Source organism: Xiphophorus maculatus, chromosome 12 (assembly GCF_002775205.1).
Source record: "Xiphophorus maculatus strain JP 163 A chromosome 12, X_maculatus-5.0-male, whole genome shotgun sequence".
NCBI lineage: Eukaryota > Metazoa > Chordata > Actinopteri > Cyprinodontiformes > Poeciliidae > Xiphophorus > Xiphophorus maculatus.
This window is the reverse complement of record NC_036454.1, coordinates 5,155,761-5,179,010: the sequence shown is the minus strand read 5'-3', so window position 1 is coordinate 5,179,010 and position 23,250 is coordinate 5,155,761. Positions and strand designations below refer to the sequence as shown.

At 38.7% G+C, this 23,250-nt stretch overlaps 1 protein-coding gene and 1 long non-coding RNA gene across 3 annotated transcripts in view; one reads left to right on the top strand and one right to left on the bottom strand.

The window, feature by feature from the left end:
- Positions 1-23,250, bottom strand: part of antxr2 (anthrax toxin receptor 2) — an 85,280-nt gene that overhangs the window by 45,987 nt on the left and 16,043 nt on the right. The window contains exons 8-14 of the mRNA XM_005808789.3: positions 21,896-21,956; positions 21,302-21,397; positions 18,592-18,661; positions 8,552-8,630; positions 7,954-8,049; positions 1,815-1,865; positions 374-463 (exon numbers count right to left, since the gene is read on the bottom strand). Of these exons, the coding sequence (XP_005808846.1) occupies positions 374-463; positions 1,815-1,865; positions 7,954-8,049; positions 8,552-8,630; positions 18,592-18,661; positions 21,302-21,397; positions 21,896-21,956 (543 nt within the window). The remainder of the gene's footprint in view (positions 1-373; positions 464-1,814; positions 1,866-7,953; positions 8,050-8,551; positions 8,631-18,591; positions 18,662-21,301; positions 21,398-21,895; positions 21,957-23,250) is intronic.
- LOC111610346 lies at positions 5,234-8,004 on the top strand. 2 transcript variants are annotated; one of them, XR_002753616.1, is made up of 3 exons: positions 5,234-5,747; positions 7,439-7,552; positions 7,914-8,004. It is a non-coding gene; the product is annotated as an uncharacterized LOC111610346 (long non-coding RNA). The 2 variants fall into 2 exon arrangements; XR_002753615.1 differs by having other exon boundaries at positions 5,234-5,756.

Here is a 23,250-nt window from a genome sequence, read left to right as displayed (position 1 = left end):
CATTTGACATATAAGCTTTGATTATTCCTGAAGGATTTGGATATTAACAGGAGTCCAGGACAGAAGAAGTGTGAGTAGAAACTGGGAGAGGTGGCCGAGTCGAGCTGACAGGAGCACTCAATCTTCCAACTGAGCAGCGACTTGATCCAATCAGGACGAGATAGCGGGACCTGTCATGTCGGACACATCAGCAGAGTGACGAGGACAGCAGCCGGGTCCGCTGCCCGCAACTACACCAACTTCCAACATCAACGTCAGCAGGACCACATCCGTCAGATGTGTGTCACCGCCGCATGCAGAGGATCTTTGTTTGATTTGATTTCCTTAGCTGCTCTATTTTAAAGCAAAACAAAACCCAGTTTCAGGGTCTGACCTCCATGCGTTTGATGCCTCCTGCTCCTCTTCCTCCGTAGTATGAGGCGTCCACCGTCGGCCACTTCTTCTTTGGCAGCGACTCGGGTTCCTGGAAAAAGAGCCGGAAAGTCACACGATTCTATAAATGACAACATTAATAAAACAGCTGCAACTGGACGACAGTAAGAAGGAAGCTGAAGATTAATTATATTATTGTTTAATTTTCATCAGGAAGGAAGAAATGCTCTATGTTATGTTTGCCTCCACTGTGCATTTGGTCAGCACGTTTCAGGGACTGTAAGCTTCAAAGTAACTTAATCTTCTATGGCTGTAGCATATTTTCACTTTGAAAAGCTTAAAGAAATCAACTGATATATTTTTTATATTAACCTGCAGAAAGACCCCATAGGGATCGTTTTTCAGTTTTTTTTTAGAAGCAACCAGATTTTTATTTCAAATGTCATGAGTTTTTGATGTCATTTACTTCCCAGGATTTGTGCTGGAGTCAAGCCCACAGCATCACAGGTCCTCCACCATACAAACTATAATCATCAGTATTTCCATCCCTCGTTTTAAAGCATTTATCCACTTTTTATTTGCATCTGAATAAAGAGATGCGAATGCTATTTGCAGAAATGCTATTTTGCAGCATTTCTCTGCAAAATAGAGAAATGCAGAAAACCAGCATAACATCATGACCAAGCAGATGTCTGCAGGTAAAGTCTCAGTACTTTAAGATTTTATGTTTACATTTGTGATGGTGGGACAGAAAAGGCTTCTTCCTGCTGTGACTCCTGAGCAACCAGCTGAGCATCTAATGGTTTTTATGGAGACTTTACTGAGACTCTCACATTTGGAGGATTATTTTGATTCTTACAATCAATCGTCACAGCTCCAGTTATTTCAATCGTTAATGCAAATAAGGAAACATTTTATAATAGCCGTTTCCTAACTAAAATAGTTAATGGAATATACATTTTTAATTTTGTTCATTCATTATATTTTAATAATTTATAATGCTTGTATCAAAATAGTTCAAAATATTCTGTTCATCTAATTTTTATTTATTTATATATTTGTTCATATTCATATTATTATTATATTGAATTGTTCAGCTAATCTTGATTTATTTAGCATTGTTTTTACAATTCTTTATTACTATAACTATTGCTGTTAAAATGTATTATAATTTGTTTTTAATCTGTTATATTTTTTAATACTTGCTGAAGAATATCTTACTGCAACACAAGACAAAATGGTTTTTTAATCAATATTCTTTTCATTCTGGTGATCCTTATAAACACATACTATTACTGTTGATGATAATAATAATGATGCAAAATTTATCTGAATCTTTAAAATAAATATGGCCAATTTAAAATTAATTATTAATATGTGCAGAAATATGGGGTCTAATTTGTATTGCGGACGTTTGTGTTGACCCCTTGCGACATACTCACAGGTGGAGGCGGACGAGAAGGTGGAGGCGGCGGCGGTGGGTCTTTGATGACCTGAATAAACAGAAAAAGAAAACAAAGCTGGTCGGCAGGAGGACACGCTCTCAAACCTTATCAGGACCCAGACGAGGCTGACGGGGCGGATTCGTGACAGGTGACACAGCCTAACAGAGACGTCCCTCAGCTCGTCTCATGACGGCGACGCCGCTGCTGCCAGCCTCACGAGCGGCATTTGCCGCCCCATCGCCCCGCTGACTACTGATTACAAGGATCCTGCTTGTAAACCAACATCAGTGGCCCCCCGTGCAAAATAGAGAAATGCTGAAAACCAACTTGTTGACAGGGGAGTCTTTGGGGCGATCGCAGTAGCCCGTTTAGCTCCTAATTAATTGGATGGGGTTCAGCGCTCCGAAGCGATCCCCCCAATCATAAAATCCTAAGGAGTTAATTAGCTCCAATCAGATACAGAGGAGGCGGCTTGGGCTGCGCTCCAAGTCCCGTCTGTTGGGAAGATGAGTGGCGGCGGAAAAAAATAAAACAAGAAAAAAAACCCCAACACATTCACACAGATCTCAATGACATTGCTTACTGACAGCGGAGTGACCAGCCCGGAGGCGGTCTCCGTGACAACGTGGAAAGACACCTGAGAAGCAGGTTGTCCACAATGTGATACCACTCAGGGACAAGATGCCTGGACTGGGTTTTTCTGATGTGCATCGGCAAGCAAAGAGGAGCCTGACGGTGACATTTGTCAGGCGTCACTCAGGTGTCCACCTGAGACAACGCTCAGTCAGCGGTAATACGGCTGTGAAAAGACACACAGACGCTTATTATTTGGTGTTTTAAGATTTCAAGAGTTAAAGCTCACGATCTGACAGACAAAAGAAAACCCACACACTGAAATGGTGTAATAATGTAAAACGTTGATAAGCATCTTTAAAGGTGGACCTATGATGCTTCTTTAAAACAAATTAGGAAAGTTTAATGGGCAATACAAAACATGTGCATCACAATTTTTTAGCATAAAATAATTCTCAGACAATGAGATCTTAGTCTGGTCAGTTCTGTCTATTTTGAGTTCATTTCAGAATGAGACGTTTTAGGGCGCCTGTCACTTTAAATTTAAATGAGCTGCTGCTGGCCACGCCCCCCAACTCAACTTTACACTCACAAACTGATGCACAATTCTATAATTGTAAATCTTCCAAAAGCAGAAGTTTATTTTACACTTGAATCATGTTTTAACCGAACAAACAAGCAGCAATCAAGCTGCTGGTTAACCACAAGATGTTTCTACAGTGTTTAAATACACAACATGCTGAGCTAATACATGTATGTTGCTATCAGATCTTATTGATGGAATGTAATTCTCGAGTCCCTGTTACTCTTTCCATGCAACCAGAACAGCATTCAGCCTCCGAAAGCAGACATTGAGGAAGATCATAGCAACAGAAAAAAAAGAAAATAAGGAGCTTCAACTTTACACATGCACAGCTCTAATTAGAAGTTATAAAACATGGCCTTTTTAGAGCAAACAAAGCTTGGTGTAGCCTGTTTGGATTGCTGTCATTAAAATGAAGTATTTGCTAAAGGCTTATTTGCCGGTAGACTAGTAAGTGAAGGTTGTATATGGTCCAGTTTTCCACCCAGACACTCCTGGGATGAAATTCTCCTTTAGTTCCTCCCTTCCTGTGGACTTTAGCACCAAACACAATAAATACTGAGAGAATATCTCGGCTTGAGGTGAGGAGAGAGCACCGTCTGGCTCATTAGTCATCACAGACAGATACTAAAGTCAGAGCTGCTTTTGCATTTGCTAAAGTGGTTTTGGAGGGGAAAAAAGGAGCAATGTAATTATGGCCTATCATAGATCCAAACAGCTGTTTCCTTCCCGGTTAAGCTCAGGGATACCGTCAGACTCGCTGCAGTGTTGTCATTAGAATAATGAAAAACAATCAATTAGGGTTAATTAATTTCTCTTTGACACACAACTGGCTGCACACAAATCCTGCAGAGGTCTGTGGATGACCTCTCCATACGCTGATTAACAGCATTCCAGCCACACCTTACGTTGACGGGATTATCTCTTTTTATTAAGTAATTATGCAGCAGATTTCCCGCACATGTTGTGGGCTAAATAAAGCATTACACAAACGCCGGAGCTCGGCGGCTCCTTTTTTCCCAGCAACCTGACGGACAGATGTGAGCTCTCTGCAGCGCGATGGCGTAATTAAAAACTAAACCGCGGGATGCTTCGCCATCTGACACCGGCCCCAGCGGCTCGCCACCGCAGCCTGCGCGCCACGGGGAATCAGACCAATCAGAAGCACTCGGGGCACCGTCCACATATGGCTGTCTCTGCGAACGTCCGACTGGGATTGGAAATCTGCTCGCGCCCAGAACCTGAGCTCAAACGGTGGCGTGTCAAGCTGTTTCAGGAGGTTTGTTGTGACGGATCAGTGGCAGGTAGCATATTTGAAAGTTTAAAAGCGATTTAGGCTTTTAACATGGCTTTCTGAAGTAAAAGAAATCAAGTTCTGCACCGCAGTGATGGCAGGAATAACAGCTTATTGTTGAAATGTTTTCAAAATCATGCACATAACTTTCCTATAAGTATGCATATAAAACTTATTTTTTCCAGGTTGTCATATTCAGGACAGTTTTAAAGGAGTCACTTAAGTTTCAAATGTTAATTTAAAATGTTAACTACTTTTAAAAAGCTTTGGCAGTCATGAGGACAGCAGTGTGTTCATGGAGCCACTGACTAACATGTGAGCGTTTTGAGGGTGAAAGTTAAGCGGTTAAAGCAAAATTTGAAACTAATTTGACTTTCGTCACTCATCTCTTGACTCATGTTTGCCACTCTGCATTGTTGACTGCAGAATAAGACCGTACAACAACACATGCGTGACCCAATTAATCCTCCACAGGAGAGAAGCTTTTACGTTAAAACAGGTAATGAGTAATGTTAACACGTTAAACGATTTAGACTAATTGCTTTTCGTGCAAAAAACGCAAAATCTTACCAAGTATGTTTGATTTAGTTCAAATATGTTAGTACATATGTGAGTACAAGTTTTTTCTTACTTGAAATAAGAAAAAACTAACTTTCAAGTAACTTTTCAGCAAGATATAAGAGTTTATTTTAAGTAGTAGTTGTAAGTGAAATCATCTGCCAGTGAAATTTGTATTTTTTTCCACTTTTAACAACTTCATTTTTCTTGCTGAAATATTACTTGTAAATTCTTTTTGTCTTATTTCAAGCCTACTAAGATATTTGCTCTACAAAACAAAACAGAAATTCTTGGTAAGATGTTGTGTTATTGCAGAGCAACTATTTGTCATTGACAGCCCTAATAAAATAACAAAGTAATTAGAAGTCACCAACATATTAGGCACCAAATGAGTTGAAAATGTTTCCAAAAGTGTGTCCAATTTTGCATTGATTCATTTGTAATTCAGATAAAATCCCTTGCCTTTGAAAACTCCATCTCCAACCCTTTGATTTAAACAAAGGCAACGCCAGGCAGGGCTTAATTTCCAAACAAATGATAAACAAAGAAACTACCACTCCACAGCTTGTCTGACCTCTCGTCTGGCAGCAGGCCATGCGGGTAGAGGCAGAGGAAGAGAGGGATTGTGGGAGGGAAGTTTGTGTGTGCGCGCGTGGCCTCATCGCCTCATCTCGACTGCCGAAGCCTGGCAGACTGGGGGTTTAAATATTAACAAGCCACACATGGCCCTCCTCTTCTGCCGGGTCCCTCGATGGAAGGCAACAGCAGCTCCCTCCACCAAGACAAACACGTCCGCGGCCAGACATGCTGCAGGGGGTTTACATTTTAATGCCTTTGTTGGTTTTCCAAAATATGCTTCCATCTCATCCTGGATGGGATCCCTTCAGGTCCACAAAGCCAGGTGACGTCCATCATTTCAGGGGTGAGTGAGGTGAGTGATGGGGGGCAGGCGAGTGTGGTGGGGGGAAATCTGCCTTCATCAGATCTCAGTAGAAAAAAAGGCTGAGAGAAAGAGGTGGCACGCCATCTGTAGCCCCTCTCTCATCGCCCCAAACGATAATCTGTTGTGGATTTCTGTAATTGGTTAAGTGGGTGAGAATTGTTTTATAAAGGGGGTACAGGCAGGGTGAGGGATTTTTAAAGCTGTAGTTTTTAATGAATACTCAGGACTAAACCAGCAATATGTGCCTGTGGGGCCGAAACATCTGGCATCCTGTAGGTTTATTGCAAAACGTTTTTAAGCTCCATTTAGAGAAAGTCATACATTTCTCTATAACACACAGTGCTACATTCACAGTTATATCCAGACTCATTTACCCTTTACTTCTGCATGCCTAACTCTAAAGAAAATAAAAAGACAAAATTGGAAGTAGCTAACGATCAATTCGCACAGTTCCCACACAGGAACAGTAACTGTGTTCTCAGCAGCTTTCACTCTGGTTATAAAGCGCTTAATGCACCCGATGCTCTTAGTAGTAATATATTGCTACTGTCAATCTAGCAGACCTCTTCTGCTGCTGGATGGTTGCTGTTTACTGGCCTGATCTGCCGATTCTGATTTTGTCCGATACAAATTTTTGTCATAAGGTCAGAATACTCCAATTTTACTCCAATTTTCCTTTATTGAAAAACACTGAAGAATACCTGCGAAACTATAGAAATTTCCTAGTCTGTCAGGCAGCGCCAAAGTGGACAGTAGTTGACTTTCAGACTTTTGCAGAGGCAGATAATATTGGCCTTAGGTGTAGCCAGTCAACCCAACTTAAGAAAATCGACGGCGATCGATTGATGCACCTCTAATTCTCACCTAATGTATATATGTAGGGTTCTGTGTTTTAAACAAAATCTCTTAATTTGACAGTTTAATCTCTTTTGTTGCTTAGTTTCACCTCAGGGGTGTGTTCTCGGCCTTCCGAAATTTTCCATTTATATTTCTTCTCTTGGCCAATTTAATTAGAATAATGATGTTGATCATTTCTACATCAAATCACACATCAGGATTTTGTAAGAGTCACTAAATTTACATCCTACAGGCTTTCATTCAGAAAATTAATCCTGGGTCGGCCAAATATTTGTTAAATCAGTGAATATAAATAAAATCTCATATTTTTTTCTGGTCTTGCTGGAACGTCTCAGATATGAAATGTTTAGAAAATTGTAAAGTCAGACTCAAAACACTGAACAACTATATTTACATGACGTTCGTCAGTAGAGTGGAACATCAGAAATAAAGTAAATGTACTTTCCCTTTTGGTGTGTAAGACATTGATACTTTGGTAAGAAAATTATTGTATAGAAAAATGTTTAAAGATAATTGTCAGAGCTACATTAAACGATAACAAAAGAACGAAGAGTAGAAGGCAGAAAATGAGAAGTAGCAGCTGAAATTCAACGAGCTGATTGACAAGATCAGGAAGCCCAGTTTAAACTAGAGCAGGAACAGATTTAATGGGATTAAACCATAAACAATCTCGGGTATTATTATTAATCACGTCTGTCCCTGGGAAGACCCAGTGTTGGAGTTGTATAAACAGAGTTTTCAGCAACTGTCACTCAGATCTTTTCTTCACTAATCCACGCCTTGGTGTATATTTCTGTCTGTTTTTCTGTCAGAACCTGATGTCTAAGCAGCCGCCGTTAACCGATCTACAGGATGTGGTTTCTTCACTTCCACCCGAGGTCTGCTGGGAGGAAGTATCATGCTCTGTAGTGCACGAGGTAAAAAGGGTGAGCAAATATTTAGCAATATTTTGTTTCAGAATATGACAAATAAGCATACTGAGGATGCTCAGAGCCAAACGGGTCAACCTACTCTCTCTGCCTGGATGATTTTGGTTTCTTTATTTGTTGTATAAAAGTCATGATTTAAGTAAATATGTGCATTCTTACAATAGGGTGCAACTGTACAAACAGGAAGTTTGCAGACGTTAGAAAAAAAAAAAAGAAAAAGAGCATACACTAGTGTTCTCACTTTTGTCATTATAAATATTAGAGTAACTGGCAACGATTTACTTTTAAGGCAACACAAACATGAACTATGTTTAGTTGGTTTATTTCAGCAGAAGTTGCTGTCATTCTGTTTCCACAGAGGAGCCACAGAGGTTAACCAAAGAGATGAGAAGACTCACCACAGTGCAGCAGAGAGGCCAGAACCACCACAAGAAGGCCAGAGCCGCGAGCGCCAGCATCACCAGAATCACGATCAGAACCACAGAACCGCTAGACTGCAAGACAAAATCATGAGATTATTTATCAAGAAGCAGGACTTAAACACAGCATTCCTTGAGTGAATTCGTGCCAGGTGAATCTAAAACTACATCCCTTGATCAGTTTAGGGTAAAACATATTTATATATTGCATCTTAAATACAGAATGTATTTATATTTTGTACAGCTTTGGCTTAATTACTGTTCTGAATATGTTTGTTTTTTTCAGCAAATGGCATTTTTTTGATTAATCAGTCACTAAGTTAGTTGACGACTGTTTCAATATTCAATTAATCACGATTAATTTGATTAACAATTAATTAATAATTTCAGAATAAATGTTTAAAAAAGATAATATTGCTTTATTTCCATGTTATTATAAAAACATATAGTAGAATTCTTAGTCATCAATACCATTTAAACGTCAAGTATTTATTGAAGCTAGAATCAATATTTATATAATATTTGTTTGTTAGAGGAAATATAATAAACTAAAAGGAGACAAGTAATTCAGACTCACACATGTAGATGCAGTGATGGTGAAGGGACTAGCGATGAATGATTTGCCATTGTTTAGGCTGATAAGAACATCCATAGTTCTGCAAAACAAAAACAAAAATTAGTTAATCTGTCAAACAAATTCAAATAAATAATATAAATTGATTTAATCTACGTTGGAGAGAGATATTTTCTGTGCTTTTCACACACAAATCTTTGTTTTCTAATTATTTGTTTTTCTTTAAAACACCAACAATGTAAGGCAGATATACAAAGTATGCAAAATGTGCCATACATCTTAATAATGTTCAGTGTTGTGAAAACGTATGAGACATCTTGCCACAGTTTACAGTTCATATATTGCCATCACAACAAAAATGCTGTTAAATTTTACAGAGCACATATTTTGAAAACCCGGACAAAGAAAAGAACAGCAGCAAAACCAAATGAAGAGACGGGAATGGAGGAGATCTTCTCATCATCCCAGGCGTCAGCGTGTTTGGATGAACCAACTTGACTTGCAGTAACAAGGCCTGCGAACACCTATGACTTATTTAGAGGTAGAAACGCAGAGGCCGAAATGGGCGCAATTAAAACCCTAATGATGAACGGCACCGCAATTTCCATATGTCTGTTACGCCCGATCCAATTACGGCGGGCTTAATGAGAACTCGGGATGTGGAGCGAGTCAAACGCTTGAAAAACTCCCCCCGCCTCCCCACCCGAAGTCATAAAACAGGAGAGAGGAGAGACAGGAGCCTGCAGAGTGGGAACTGTGTGTGAGGGGCCAGCTGTGAGCGCGCGGCGCTGTACAGGGGAGGCCTGCATTAAAAAAGAGCTGCTGTGGAATAATAACCAGAGTGCTGTGTTTGCTGTGGATTCAGCCTGAGGCAGTGCCTTGGGCCACCAATTCTCCTGTGGTTCAGAACAGATGAGCAACCAGACCGCGTGTCCATTACTATGCAGAGTATTCTAAATATTCTGAAGTGACTTCTTTGCACCTTACCTTGTTTGCAACACTAAATATTTAAGATGCAGGTCAAAGAACTTTGCTACAGGATGCACTATGACAAATTATCCAACTTGTTGATTCTTCCCTACACTTTTCACCTACATATCAATTAAGAATTCACATATTTCTGCCTTTTTATTACACCTCAAACATTGAGGTTTTCATTACTTCTTACACCAATAAACCTTAAAAAAGAGGGCTGTGCATGAATAGAAAAGCATGCAACTGTGATGTTGTTATTGCAGTCAACAGGGCCGGATCTAGAAGGATGTGAAAAAAGACAGTTTGGTGCCTTATCCTAGAGATGCAAATCTTTCAGAGTCTAGCAATTGCATCTGACAAAAGGCAAAAGTGTAAACATTTAAAACATTTCTATAAGGTTCAAATTTAAACAAAAATAGGTTTGTGCATAAAATTCTGTAACTTAAGTAATCAGTCTTGTGGTAACTTCGTTGCCTGGCTTTTCTTAAATGAAAAAATATCAAAGAATTATTCAAAATATAATTTTGCAAAAAGTAAAGCAGATTAAAATAGATTTTTGAGCTCTGAATTGATCCAGAACTGCCAAAACTAGGAACTGCCATTCTCTGTAAAACCGTTCTTTTCTGCATCTCTCCCTCTCCAAAAAAGAAGAAAAATAATAAAAAATGATGTACTCCTACATATTAGTGGATATGATTTAATGCATGGTTGGTCTAAAACATCTTGCAGTACCTCCATGTTATTCCCAAAAAGATGTACTGTAACTTTGTAATTTTTTAAAACTGTACTGATTTAATTGTTTCTATCATTTAAATTCAGAAAATCCAGCAGTACTAAAACACCCCACCTGATATGGTGAGTTTTAGGTTGTGCACATGTTTGAAAAGCATGGATTCATAAAATATAATATATGTGGGCTACTAGCCATGTAAGACCTTCCTAATGTTTGGCCCAGGAAATCATGATATTCACTGTGATTAACTTGAGTTTTCCTCACTCTTCACATTTTCCATCATTTCAGTGTTTCCACTGCTCTCCATGTGCCTCAACATCTCACTAAATCCTATATTACATGCAGGCTGTTAGGGCTGTGGAAGGAAATCCAGCTGCTTAAATATATATTTGGGCCTGCAAAGTGTAAATGCATGGCACAAAACTTTAACATTCAAATCTTGCAGGACTTCTCTGCCTTTGAGGTTTCCTCAGTTTTTGCCTTTTTGTTACATTTTTGTTCTTGTGATGAAGTGTATCTAAATCCAACTTGCCCGTTCAAAGTAAATACATTTTACCTGAAGAAAATGCAGATTCAAGACATCGAGTAAAATGGAACACCTGTCTGACGACACAAAGCTGCTTAAAGGACTCAAAAGCTACACCTGTACCCTGGAGGGGTAGAAAAATATCTATAAAATATGGTAAATAACACAAATACTAATATCTAAGATCAATATTGGTCAAGAATTTTCATGTATACAATATTATGGTTATTTTCCATAACTCATAACAAATACTTAATTACAAATAAGTATAAACTGACATATAATAGTCAAGTAAAGTGACTTGTCAATAAGAACAAAATGGATGTAGGAAGAGCCAAAATGGGAGTAAAAACTGGCAGTCAGAGCTCCATTTCAGAAGGTTTTTCTAGTTTATATACTGAATACTCATAAATTCATTTATTTTGTAAAAATGTTTTTAGAATTTCACATTGAAGAGATCCAGGAATGTTTTGTTTTTATTTCCATCCTTTATCCAGACCTGGAAAGCACAAAAAGACAAAACCCCATTTACTTTAAAATGAGACAAATCATTTTAAAACAGGTTGAGTGCGTCTTTAGAATGAACATACAGAAAGTCGCTGCTGCTTTGACGAGGCGTTCGGGGTCTTTGCATGTTAACTAAGTGCTGAACGTGAGGCGAGAGGTGAGGGGGAGGAGGGCGTGGGGGCGAGGCTAAATTAGCTGACACTCTCAGTCCGGAATAACGGTGGGCAGGTTGTTAATCAAGCTGGAGGTGCAGACCCCGCAGTGTGAAGGAAGAAACCTCCCAAGCGAGTTACACTGATGAGCCCACCCCCCTTCATCCTGACAACACCGGACACCCTGAACGCACCACAACTCAACCATAGAGAGCAGGACCTCCTCTGCTTCCCCCCATACACACACACACACACACACACGTACACACCCACACCCACACACACACACGTACACACACACACACACACACCAAGCGCTCACTTCCTGCACAGCAGCCAGAACCCAGGCACAAGTCATGCAATCATTTTTACCTTAGTAATAGCACTGAATCTGATGAACATAAATTACAATTATGTTTTTCACATACATTTTACATCAGAAAAACATGCAGCACTTCCATCTGGTGAAACACATTTCAATTTGCAATTCCTCACATTTGCACCTGCAGCTCACACTAGCTAGAACATCCTCAAAATGATAATTCATTACCGTCAATCGATTGAAAAAGCAATAAAAAGTAATACTTAGGAAAGACATATTTCAGGTGTTAACTGCTGAGGATGATGATGAACAGTCAGTGAAGGAAAATCAGAAAATTACATCAGACCAATGAAAGAAGACTGGAAATGCAGAAATATTTAAGCGAAGCCTGCTGGTTGACAGATGTCCTGCACAAAGACACTGGAAGTCTCTACAAAGATCCTGCTTTGCATAAAGTCTGTACTAAAGAAGCCGACTGGTCACAGAGTTCAAGAAGTGAAGCAACAAGGATGAGCAGAGCTTTGACAAGATTGGGAAAGATGACTAAAATATCTCGCCTCTCCGGAGAAAAAGGCTGGAAAGGTAATGATCATTCCAAATAAAATTAAATTTAGCATTTTTACATATGGAATCAAGGTCCCAGAATCCAGAGGAAGAGTGGAAAGACTTAAAGTCCATCTCTGATCAAGGTCCAGCATTAACTTTCCAGTAATGATTTAAGGCATCATGTCATCTCTGGGTTTTGGTCTACTGAGTTTTATCAAATCCAAAGTCAACAAGGTCTATCAGAAAAAATAAGAGAACTTTATGCTTTCGTCTGCAATTAGGACTTGGTACATGATCTGAACTGAACCAGAACCTGGATCAGTGATCATGGTGGTACTGGCCTGACCTGAACCCCATAAAGAACCTAAGGAGGAAAATTAAAGGGTTTTCACGCCTGATAGTCTTGTAGACTTGATTAAATTTGTTACATTTTCAGCTGGTGTGGTTTGTGTTCACGCTACTCTGTGTCAAAAGCACCAAGCCCTCTAAGCAACCTGTTCCCCTCCTCACCTGTGGTGGCGCTGCACCGAGAACCACTGAAGGAAATGAGACAAAAACCCTCTGAGCACAACTTCCTTCTTCACAAAATGTAACCAAAAAAGGAGTGGCATCAGATTTTAGTGGTCATAAAATTTCTTTTTTGTCTTTGATAAAAGACTACAAGCCATTTCTCCAGACTGGCGTGTTTGTTTTGGTTGTATTTACCCAGAAAGCCCTGAGCAATTATCTGCTTCTTGCTGCAACCTATTATCATCAATATTACAATAACACCAAACACTTGAAAAATACCAATCTCTGTGTAATTCATTTAATTTCTAAACAAATAGTACTTTTTCAACTGAATTCCTAAAACATTTTGCTGATATTCTAACTTATAGAATATCAGTGAACTTTCACATACCAACAAGACCTCACAATAAAATTTACCACATTTAGCTTAGTGCGTCCTAAATGAAAAGCAGGATGAATAATTGAAAAAGAAAAAAAAAGAGCTGGCTGTCATTTAACTTTCCTGCAGTGAAAGCCAGTGAGTGACACAGAGGAGGGAGCTGCAGCTGCTTGGTGGGCCGATGATAATGTCTGAATAAAAGCCAGATCCTTGTTACGGGACCCACAGATCAGTCAACATTTAGATTTGAAGAGACACTTGTGCTCTTCGTTGTAGGTATCCGGACCCCGGTGGAGAAAAAGTTTGTCCCAGGGCTCGCTATGATCTGTCAGAAAGTGGGTCCGGTGTGACGCTAAGCTTTGATGATGCCACACAGCTGCAGCAGCCCGACGACCGAGACGCTAATGGCTTTCAAACTTCTTTTAAACATGTGAAAACTGTGGAGGTTGAATAATTCACGGCGCGGCATATGCAAGGCCTGTCATTTGGCATCCAGCAACCATCACTCTGGACGCATCTGCATGGCAGAAGTTTTTGATGGCGGGGAGGAAACCGTCCCATGAAGCCTGGGGACCAGATGAGAAACCGTCTCACTGAGACAGACGTCCACCATTTGGACAGAGTGATGAGCAGTCGAGTGAAAAACTCGATCCAAACTGATCCTGGTGTGACAGACGCTGGGGAAATCTGGCTGTTGTTACTCAGCAGAGGTAGATTTCCATAAAACACTGATCAAACGGTTATTGGTGTTAATCAATAAAAGCAGAATCTTAAAATTTGCTTCGACAATAGAAATAAAAATTAATGTCGTCTTCAGGAACTCGGCCTATAAACTGCTTTTCCAGTTGTTTAAAAAGTGGGAGTTAGGAGAAACTAAAGGATGCTCTGGTCAGGTTTTTACGCTGCCATTCAGCAATACTGACCACATGGATTGGCTGTTAATTTTTCTATTTAATTATAATTTCTACTGACTATATTATCTGGCAGAAAGCAACCATGAAATCACCCTAATTAACACAGAAACATGCAAAAAAAAAAACCATGCAGGCACACTGCAGAAACTGTTTAGTCAAAAGAACAATTGAGAAACATGCTATCAGTAATACAACATTTAACAGACTGAAAACAGTAAGACTCTCAGCCTAAATTATATTAAGTAATTTGATATAGGGCAGTGTTGTGAGATTTATATAATATCAAGTAAAAAAGAAAATATTTCAAGTCAAATGCAGATTGCATTTAAATAAACTTTTATAAGTTACTAAATCAAAGCTGCCCAAGAGAATGCCTAACTGTTTTCTGAAATGTCAAAGCCGATACTGTTAAGGCCCGCCTCCTTTCTCTGATTGGCTGTTAGTGACAGGTACAGGAACTGTGCATTGTGCAGATGGCATTAGGACCACCAAGAGGAGATGGAATAGCTGAACTTTTTCACATTTTAGCTGTTACAACTTACTGAAAGTTTTAATAAGTACATGTAAAAAAACAAAACAAACATTTCTGATCTGTTTTTTTGTGCAAATATCTTTGTACAGATGAAATAAGACAAAACTAACTTCCAAATGACTTTTCAGCAAGATATAGGAGATGATTTAAGTCAACAATTTCTTAATATTGATAAAAAATAAGTGAAAGAAACAGCCAGTGGGACTAGTACTTTTTCATCAACATTAAGGAGTTATTGCCTTAAAACAAGTCTCTATTTCTGGCTTTAAGTTACTTTTCAGTTAGTTTAGTCTGATTTTAAATATACTAGGATATTTGCACTAAAAACTAGACAAAAATACTTGATAAGATTTTGTGTTTTTGCAGTGTTGTAGGCATAATCTGCCAGTGGAGCTAGCATTTTTTCATCAATATTAAGAAATTATTGACTTAAAAAACTTGTATATCTTATTCAAAAGTTACTTGTAAGTAGTTGTGTCTTATTTTAAGTGTACTAAGATTTTTGGACTAGAAAGTAGACTTAAAAATACTTAGCAAACATTTTGTGTTATGACATTTTCATGTGGTTCCAGACTCATCATTGAACAGCAGATCTCTGCACAAGCAGCATGTCTGTGTTGCAACAAACAAACAGCAAGACACTTGGGTTGAAAACATCTTTTTGCCCTCAGAGGAGCAGATGGGGCGGCGTGTTTACTTATTAACAAGCGTTCACGTCGGACGCTGCACCTGCAATGTAAAGCAGGTGTCACCTCAGGTATTTCTTCGACACATAAATGAAAGCACAGGTGAGGACATGCTGCTGCAAGAAAGCAACCATTTAACCTCTGAATGGGGCCCCAGGATCGTGTGAAGAGTCTCCTAATGGGGAGGAGGAGGAGGAAGTGGGGAGAGGTAGAATCAGCAGATGCCTGCGTTTCAAGTCGGATGCCACAGATGTCAGCACAGATGATGCCTCCTCCACACGGCTCGATGACCAACAGAGGACAGCGATTTCAGGACAACCAGGGCGGATCTGGGGGTTGGACTGGAAGTAGACTGGAAGCTGCAGCTGAGCATTAAAACTCTAGAGACTGCTGCACTGCAAAAACACTAAATCTCTTACCAAGTAGTTTTAGTCAAGTTTCTAGAGGAACTATCCTAGTTACAACTAACTTTTCAGTAAGAAATAGGAGCCTGTTTTAGTTAAATAATTCCTTAATATTGATGAAAAATATTATTTTCTCTAGCAGATTATTTAACTTATAAAAAAGACTTTTTTCCCGCGTTCTTAGTGAAATAATCTACTATTTTTTCAGCAATATTTAGGAAGTTTTGACTTAAAATATCCTTCTATTTCTTAATGAAAAGTTGCTTTTAAAGTTTGCTTTGTGCCATTTCAAGCGTATCAAGATATTTGCACTAGAAACTACTTGGGAATATTTTGTTTTTGTAGTGTGTATGTGAAATATGTTGCCCAGAAAATGGAAGGTTTTATTTTTGCAAAGACAAGGGCCCCATGTGTGGCAAAAACATGGACGCAAAGCGGGATCGGAGAGAAGGAGAGTCTTTTCCGGACGAGCAGAGCTGTGTTCAAGGAGCATCCTGCGTGCCTGTAGTGCTGCTGGAGCAGAAGCAGACAGATGGACGGAGACGGAGGCTCCTGCGCTCCGCCGTTCCATGCAGGTGGTCCGGGGTGCGGGGATTGTCAGAGCATGGTGAATTATTTAAATGGGGAGTGTGGAAAAGGGAATGGCTGCATCTGTCGCACATCCTTTTAGAGCCCCTCCAGCAGATGTGTTTACTCACCACCCAAAGCAGCTAACTGCTTAATGGGTCAGCATCGGCAGCCAACAGTTAATTAGGCAAGGTCTTTCTGTAAGCGGAGGGGGCGGAGCTTGATGTGGGCGTCAGGTCCCGTCAGGATGTGAAAAAACAGAATCCAGCAAGTCCGCTGTCTCCACTGAACCACTGCTGGTTATTACCAGATGGAAAAAAAAAAAACACTTCCTGGATGATTTGTTTAAAAAGAATTTCCCTATAAAGACAGGAAATGTTCATTTCCACATAAAGTCTAAATCTAAATCACGTTCTACGTTGTTTAACTGTGTATCAGTGCATTAATGTTTGGTGTTTATGAGTGAGGTCTCTACTGTAAACCGCTTCAGATTGTCAGCAGGGCTGAGCATTAATCGTTTTGTTATTTATAATAAGAATAACCAGAACTTTTTTAAAACAAATCAAGTCATTTTTACCGTCTCCGCTGAGTTAGTTATGTATATATGTGTGTAAAAATAAGAAAAAACAAGGAAGAGCAGGAACCTCTAGAAAAAAAGACCAAAAATGTGCGTATTGGAAATTAGGAAAAAGAGAAAAAGTAAATCAATAAATAATAATCCTCTCCACGTTTTGCTCAGGATGACATATCCCTGCAAAGGTAACAACTCAAAGCAAACAGCTGGGTTTTCTTAGATTACTTTCCATGTTTTATAACTGGGAGAACATTTTATGATTTCTGATTTGATCTAAGTTTGACATTACAGAGTTGCATTGGAATAAAGGTAATTAATTTTGAACCAAGCTGGATCCCGTACAACTGAATATGAATTGGACTTGTTTTTTTAAAGTGACTCTAAAAGACATTTGCTGTAATTTGGTGTTTCATGAGTAAACAGAGCTGAATTATGGGTGTTTGTTATGATGTCCTTCCATGATGATGAATCAGGGGAAATAAACAGACCTAAAAATCTAAATATCCAGCAGTTTTTTTTTCTTAGCTTCTGCTAAAAACAACTTGTCACCTCCTTTTAAAAATCTCTGGATTAACAGAGGTGAGGTTCAGGCTGATTTGGAACAGTTACTGTCATCAAATGATACGTAATCTCTTTTAGAGCTCAAAGGCCTTGAGGAGGCAGCAGCGCTCATAATCATACATTTTTGATTGGATTGTAGTCAGCAAGGACATTAAAATCTGTTGTTCCATCTAGAATTCCTTAGCAATCATGTGCTCCGGTTTGGGATTATAAAAGATGTCGTTAAAATCAAGCTATAACCACCCAGACGGGAATAAAACGCATGTTTGCACGGTTTCCTCTTCGATCTTTGTGGGTCGTATGCTCGCAGTGTTTCTCTGGCTGCACTGTTTACAGCGACTTTTAACATACATACAGATGATTTACAGACTTAGGCGTCGTTTGTTTGCAGAAAGAAAGACATGTGGAAAAGCAAGCAGGAAGTCTGAGGAGTGAAACAAGTTGCTTAAACTGAGGAGATGGAAACAGAATTGAAAATAAAGAACAGAAACAAAGCAAAAGAAAAGTCTTTGGATGAAAACACAGACACATTTCTTATGAAACACTTTGGATCATTGTAATGTAAGAAAAAGGAAGTATTGGGATCTTAGAAAAAAGCGACTTGATTTTTAGCCCGTTAATCAGCATCCTTCCTTCACAGTTTATAAAAAACAATTCAATTTATAGAAGAGCATATTGAATCTATATAGAGGTTTCCTTTTCTAACTGTTGATGTGATGTCTGTCTTTGAGATTTCACACTTTTCTTGTGAACCTGCCAACGTCATACCTTACACACGAGCTGCTGAACATATCTGCAGTGCTAAATTAATTTACATGCACTATGCTCATTTATAGCTGCTCTGCATGCTCACGTTTAGATGATTTCTACCAAAACAGTCAATAAAAATCAAAGTTTCTTTTTATTTCTTGGATTAAAAGAGAGTTGGTCTCTTAATTCTTCACCTACATGTTATTTAGGGAATTGTTTTTGGATATTTTCAAATTATTTGCCCTTTGTATTGAACAGAAGAAACGACAATCAGGTTTGAAAAGATTAAGTTCTTAGAACTCGTCACATGCAACAACTGAAAAACAGGAAATAAATACTGAACCCTGATATCAATCAATTCCTTCAACAACAAGAACTTAAAGAGTAAATCCACTTTCCACTTACTCTCCAGGATCATACATTATGGGAGCGGGACACAGCAGGTAGTCATTGTGCACAATAGTTGGCTTGTTGTCTGAAAAACAAACAGAACAGTTTATTTTATTTTTTAGGCCAACTGTATCTCTTATGTGGAATCAAACTACTTTTAAATATGCATCCAGATCACATATTTACTGTATATTTACTGTATGTTTCTTCATCAGAACGTTCACATGTTGGATGCTTCATAATATGACAGAGTATGAGGGGCACGCTAATAATAAAAACAAATATTAAGTGAATAAAGTCGTAATATAATTAGAAAAAAGTGTTGAAGCATTGCAAGAATAAACTTGTACGAAAATTAAGTTGAAACAATACAAGAATAAAGTCGTAACATACAGTATGTGGATAAAGTCATAAAATTTTGAGAAAACAAAGTGATGTGAGAATAAAGTTGTAATATGAGAATAAAGCCATAATATTTAAAAAATAAAGTCCTAATATTACAAGGAAAAAGTCAAAATAATACAAGAATGAAGTCGCAATATTACAAGATTATTTTGACTTTATTCTTGTGTTTTTATTTATTATTTATTTTTTTAGCGTAGCCCTAACACTCCATCATGTCATAAAGCTCTGAGTTGCGGATGGAAAAACAAAAGGAATGGCAGATCGGATTATAATTTGTGTGTGTGTAAGCGTGTGTGAGCTCATCAAAGGTTGACAAAGGCAGCCACTGAGATTATTCATATGACTGATGAGTTTTTTCTGCACATGCCTCCAACTGGTTTGCTGATGGAGACGAGCGTAGCATCTGTTTCACATATGTGGCGTGTGGTCCATAGTTGCCATGATGCTTGTCCATAATTATAAGGTGCCCCACTGTTAAAAAGGTCTGGACTGAACACATGCAAAAGCCAATAAGGGAATAAATAGCCCCAAGTGGGCGAATGTGAGACAGCCTAAACTGAGAAAGGACTAACAGGAAGACATCTGCTAATGGCCACTTCCCTACTTCAGATAAGGGGGTTGTTTTTTTTAAAGAAAAGAAAAAAAAAGAGAAAGAAAATATGTTCTTTAGTTGAGATGAAATGCTGAAAAATCAAAAATAACTTGTCAGGGATGGAAGTGTTGTCATTGGCAGCCGCCGATCCCGCAGATCCCACGGCCAAATGAGAGCTTTAAAAGATTGGCTCTGGGTGCCAAATCCCGTTTGCTTCCTGAAAAAGGATTTCTCAACAGAACAGACTGCGAGCTCAAAATAAGGAGCACAGTGACCTACATAGCCTCGCTCCTCTGATGAATTCAGACGACGTAGAGGCGGCGCGACACCGCCGTCGTTCAGACACGTCCAACCTCAAAAACGTTGAAGCCAAATATTTACCAAAAAATTTAACTATATCATTAAATGAAGGAGGAAAAAATCCACTTAGTTTGGTCACTGTAAATGAAAAGTGATCAGCACGTAAAGAGGCGACAGAGGGGGGATTCCTTTGTCCAAGTTTGTGTGTTTGTCTGAGGAAAATCCAACCAGATTAAATCAGATGATCCAACTTAGAGATTATTCTGCACCAGCTCTTTGTGCTTGTTTTTATTTTCATTCCTTTACCTATGAGGGTTATTTGGAACACTGTAAAAACACAAAACCTTACCAAGTATTCATTTCTAGTGCAATCATCTTAGTACGCCTTAAATAAGACAAAGCTAACTTACAGGTAATGTTTTAGCAAGAAACAAAAGCTTGTTGTAAGTTAATAATTCCTTAATATTGATGAAAAAGTTCCAGTTCCACTGGCAGATTATTTCATTTATTACATGGCATTTTTCCCTTGTTATATCTGCCAGTGTAGCAATAACTTTTTCATCAATATTAAGGAGTTATTTACTTAAAACAAGCTCCTATGTCTTGCTGAAATGTTACATGTGAGTTAGGTTTTTCTTATCTCAAGTGTATTAAGACAATATTTTGTGTTTTTGCAGTGAAGCCAAAGAAAATACAATTAATTTACCTAAATTCAAGATATTTCATACATTTCAGGCACTTCATCTTCATGAATTTGTTCTTGTTTTACCAACTTTAACCAACCTGTTTATTTTAGTTGGACTTTTATGTGACAGACCAACTAGAAGTAGTGAAGTGGAAGGAAAATGTTTGCATTCAGCCCTTTTTTTCCCTCCTAAATAAGATCAACTGTAACTCAAGAGGAGCTGCATAGAGTCACAGCTCACGTGACTGTATTATAATCTGGACTTTATGAAAGAGAGATACTGGATCTGACTGAACTTGTGGCACCACATAAAAACTGACAACACACCCTCTAGTTTACAAAGAGGAATGGGCAAAGATGCAGATGTCAAAAAAGCATGGCATCTACTAAAGTTGTGCCTCTGAGGGCTGAGTACAAATGTTCTCCACCGTTTTCAGATTTTTATTCTGAAAGCATTTTGAAAACCATTGTACATCTTTCCACTTAATTACTCACATATTAGTGTTTTTTGGTTAAAATCCTAATAAAATCCATGGAAGTTTGTAGTTTTTAGATGGAAGAATGTGATGAACTTTTTGACTTTCAACTTTCCAAAGGTCTTTCAAAGCGTGACTGTATTTGATGAAGTAAAGATTAATCTGTTTTTGTAATTTTTCAATTACTTGAGACATAAATTATGGACATATAATTCAAAGCAACTGCGTAGACCCAGAGGTGGTTTCCAGAACGTTTAAGGAACTTACTGATGGTTTGCTGATTCTTTATGAAGCTGCAGATGACGCCTTCATTGCTCTGTCCGACGGAGAAGCCGTTCCCTCTGAGGACGATGTCGAAGGTTTCTGGAATGTCAACAAACGTGAGATAAGACTGCAAGGAGGGATTTCAGAGTCTCACTTTCTGGAGTTTCAGAATCTCCTTTCGTGTGACTTGTTTTCTGAGACACAGCTGCATGTTTTCTTAGATAAATGTCAAAACTGCAAAAACATAAAGTGTTACCTAGTATTTTTGTCTAGTTTCTAGTGGAAATATCATTACAATTTAAATAAAGCAAAACTAACTTACTAAGTTACTTTCCAGCAAGATATAGGAGCTTCGTTTTAGTAAATAATTCCTTAATATTGACATATTCATCAATATTAAGACATTATTTATTACAAACAAGCTCCTATTTCTTAATGGAAAGTAATTTATAAGTTAGTTTTATCTTATTTCAAGTATCCTAAGATATTTGCACTAGAAACTAGTCAAAGAATACTTGGTAAGATTTTGTGTTTTTGCAGTGTAAACATTGGTGGTGTCTGTGCAGAAGCTAGAGGGACAAACTTCAGTCCACTCACCGTTCACACACACAATGGAAGGCTCCACAGTCAGGATCTCTGTGCACGATCGCTTTAATATCTGCAGGATGTGAAAAAAACAACAAAAAAAATCAAACAAAACAAAACAACTTAGAATGCATTCGCTGTTGCTCGGACATGGCAGGAATAAATACATCAGTCTCTGACGGTTATTGGCTCTGTCAAGTTTAGAAAACAGATCCGGGAGCAACACCTGAGAAACGTCCCGCTCCTGATTGGCTCCGGGCGAGAAAAGGAGGACGGGAGGTAAAACAGCAGCTGTGTCAGCCTTTATGGGGAAATTATGCAAGACTATTACTGTTCCTCAGTTCTATTAAAAACCTCTCAGGGATCTTGCATTATCATATAAAGAGGCCTGTGTGAGCGCACTGTCATGGAGCTGCACTTCCCACTACGATTCAATAAATCAACAAAGGGAAAACTATGCAAATCCCAGCTCAGGGCGGGTAAGAAGAAGCATATTAATGGCAGTGGAGGACATTTGAGCCTTTCATTTGATGTTGGACAGAAGCTTAATCTGAGAAGTGGAAGATGGAAGTGTTTACAGCAGCCTTGTTAGGGATGATGGTTTGATACGGGGTTGTATGACAGCTGGGAGGAAATGGATCTGCTGCTCTTCCCCTGCGCCTCTATTTTCCCACTCTAATTACTTCCTTGGCAGTGAACAAGAGGGGGAAAACAGGGGAATGTAGGAAAATAAAACAGTTTGCCTGCTTAGGCTTCAAACTGTGAAATGATAAAAGTTTTCCCCTTCAAGAGCACAATTTATTTTGGTGCTAAACAATAAAAATATGACTTATTAACCGTTTAGCTAAAGGATTAACGGATGTGAGCACTTTGGGGGTACAAAATAAACTTGCTGAATGTGGAAATTAGAATTTTCAGTTTGATTTCATTTCTTCACAAACTGAAGGCAAACATTATTTATGGAGTGTGAAGGAGAGAAGGCAGACGTCCAGATATCCAGAATCGCTCAGATATCTCGGCCAGCATTGTGACTGAAGGCTTTCTAAGAATCGGGTCAGCCTCATAGATTCAGAGAAAAAAAAAATGGAGGGGAAAAGTTTCAGTTATAAATACACAAGTTTTGGCAAGCCCGGTGAAAATTACTTAAACTTTTACCAATTTTGAATAATCGAGCCTTCACGATTAGTATTTAACTTTGAAAATAGCTGCGCTCATGGTGCATGCTGCGTTTGTTCTAATTTCTTCTTTTCGTTGACTTTTCTTCAGGTGTCCCATGTTTGGACAGTTATTCCCTCCGGTTTTGGATGCTATGCAGCTGGAAGGATTTTTGTTCTTACTTTTTTTTACTTGGAGACAGTTGTTATGAT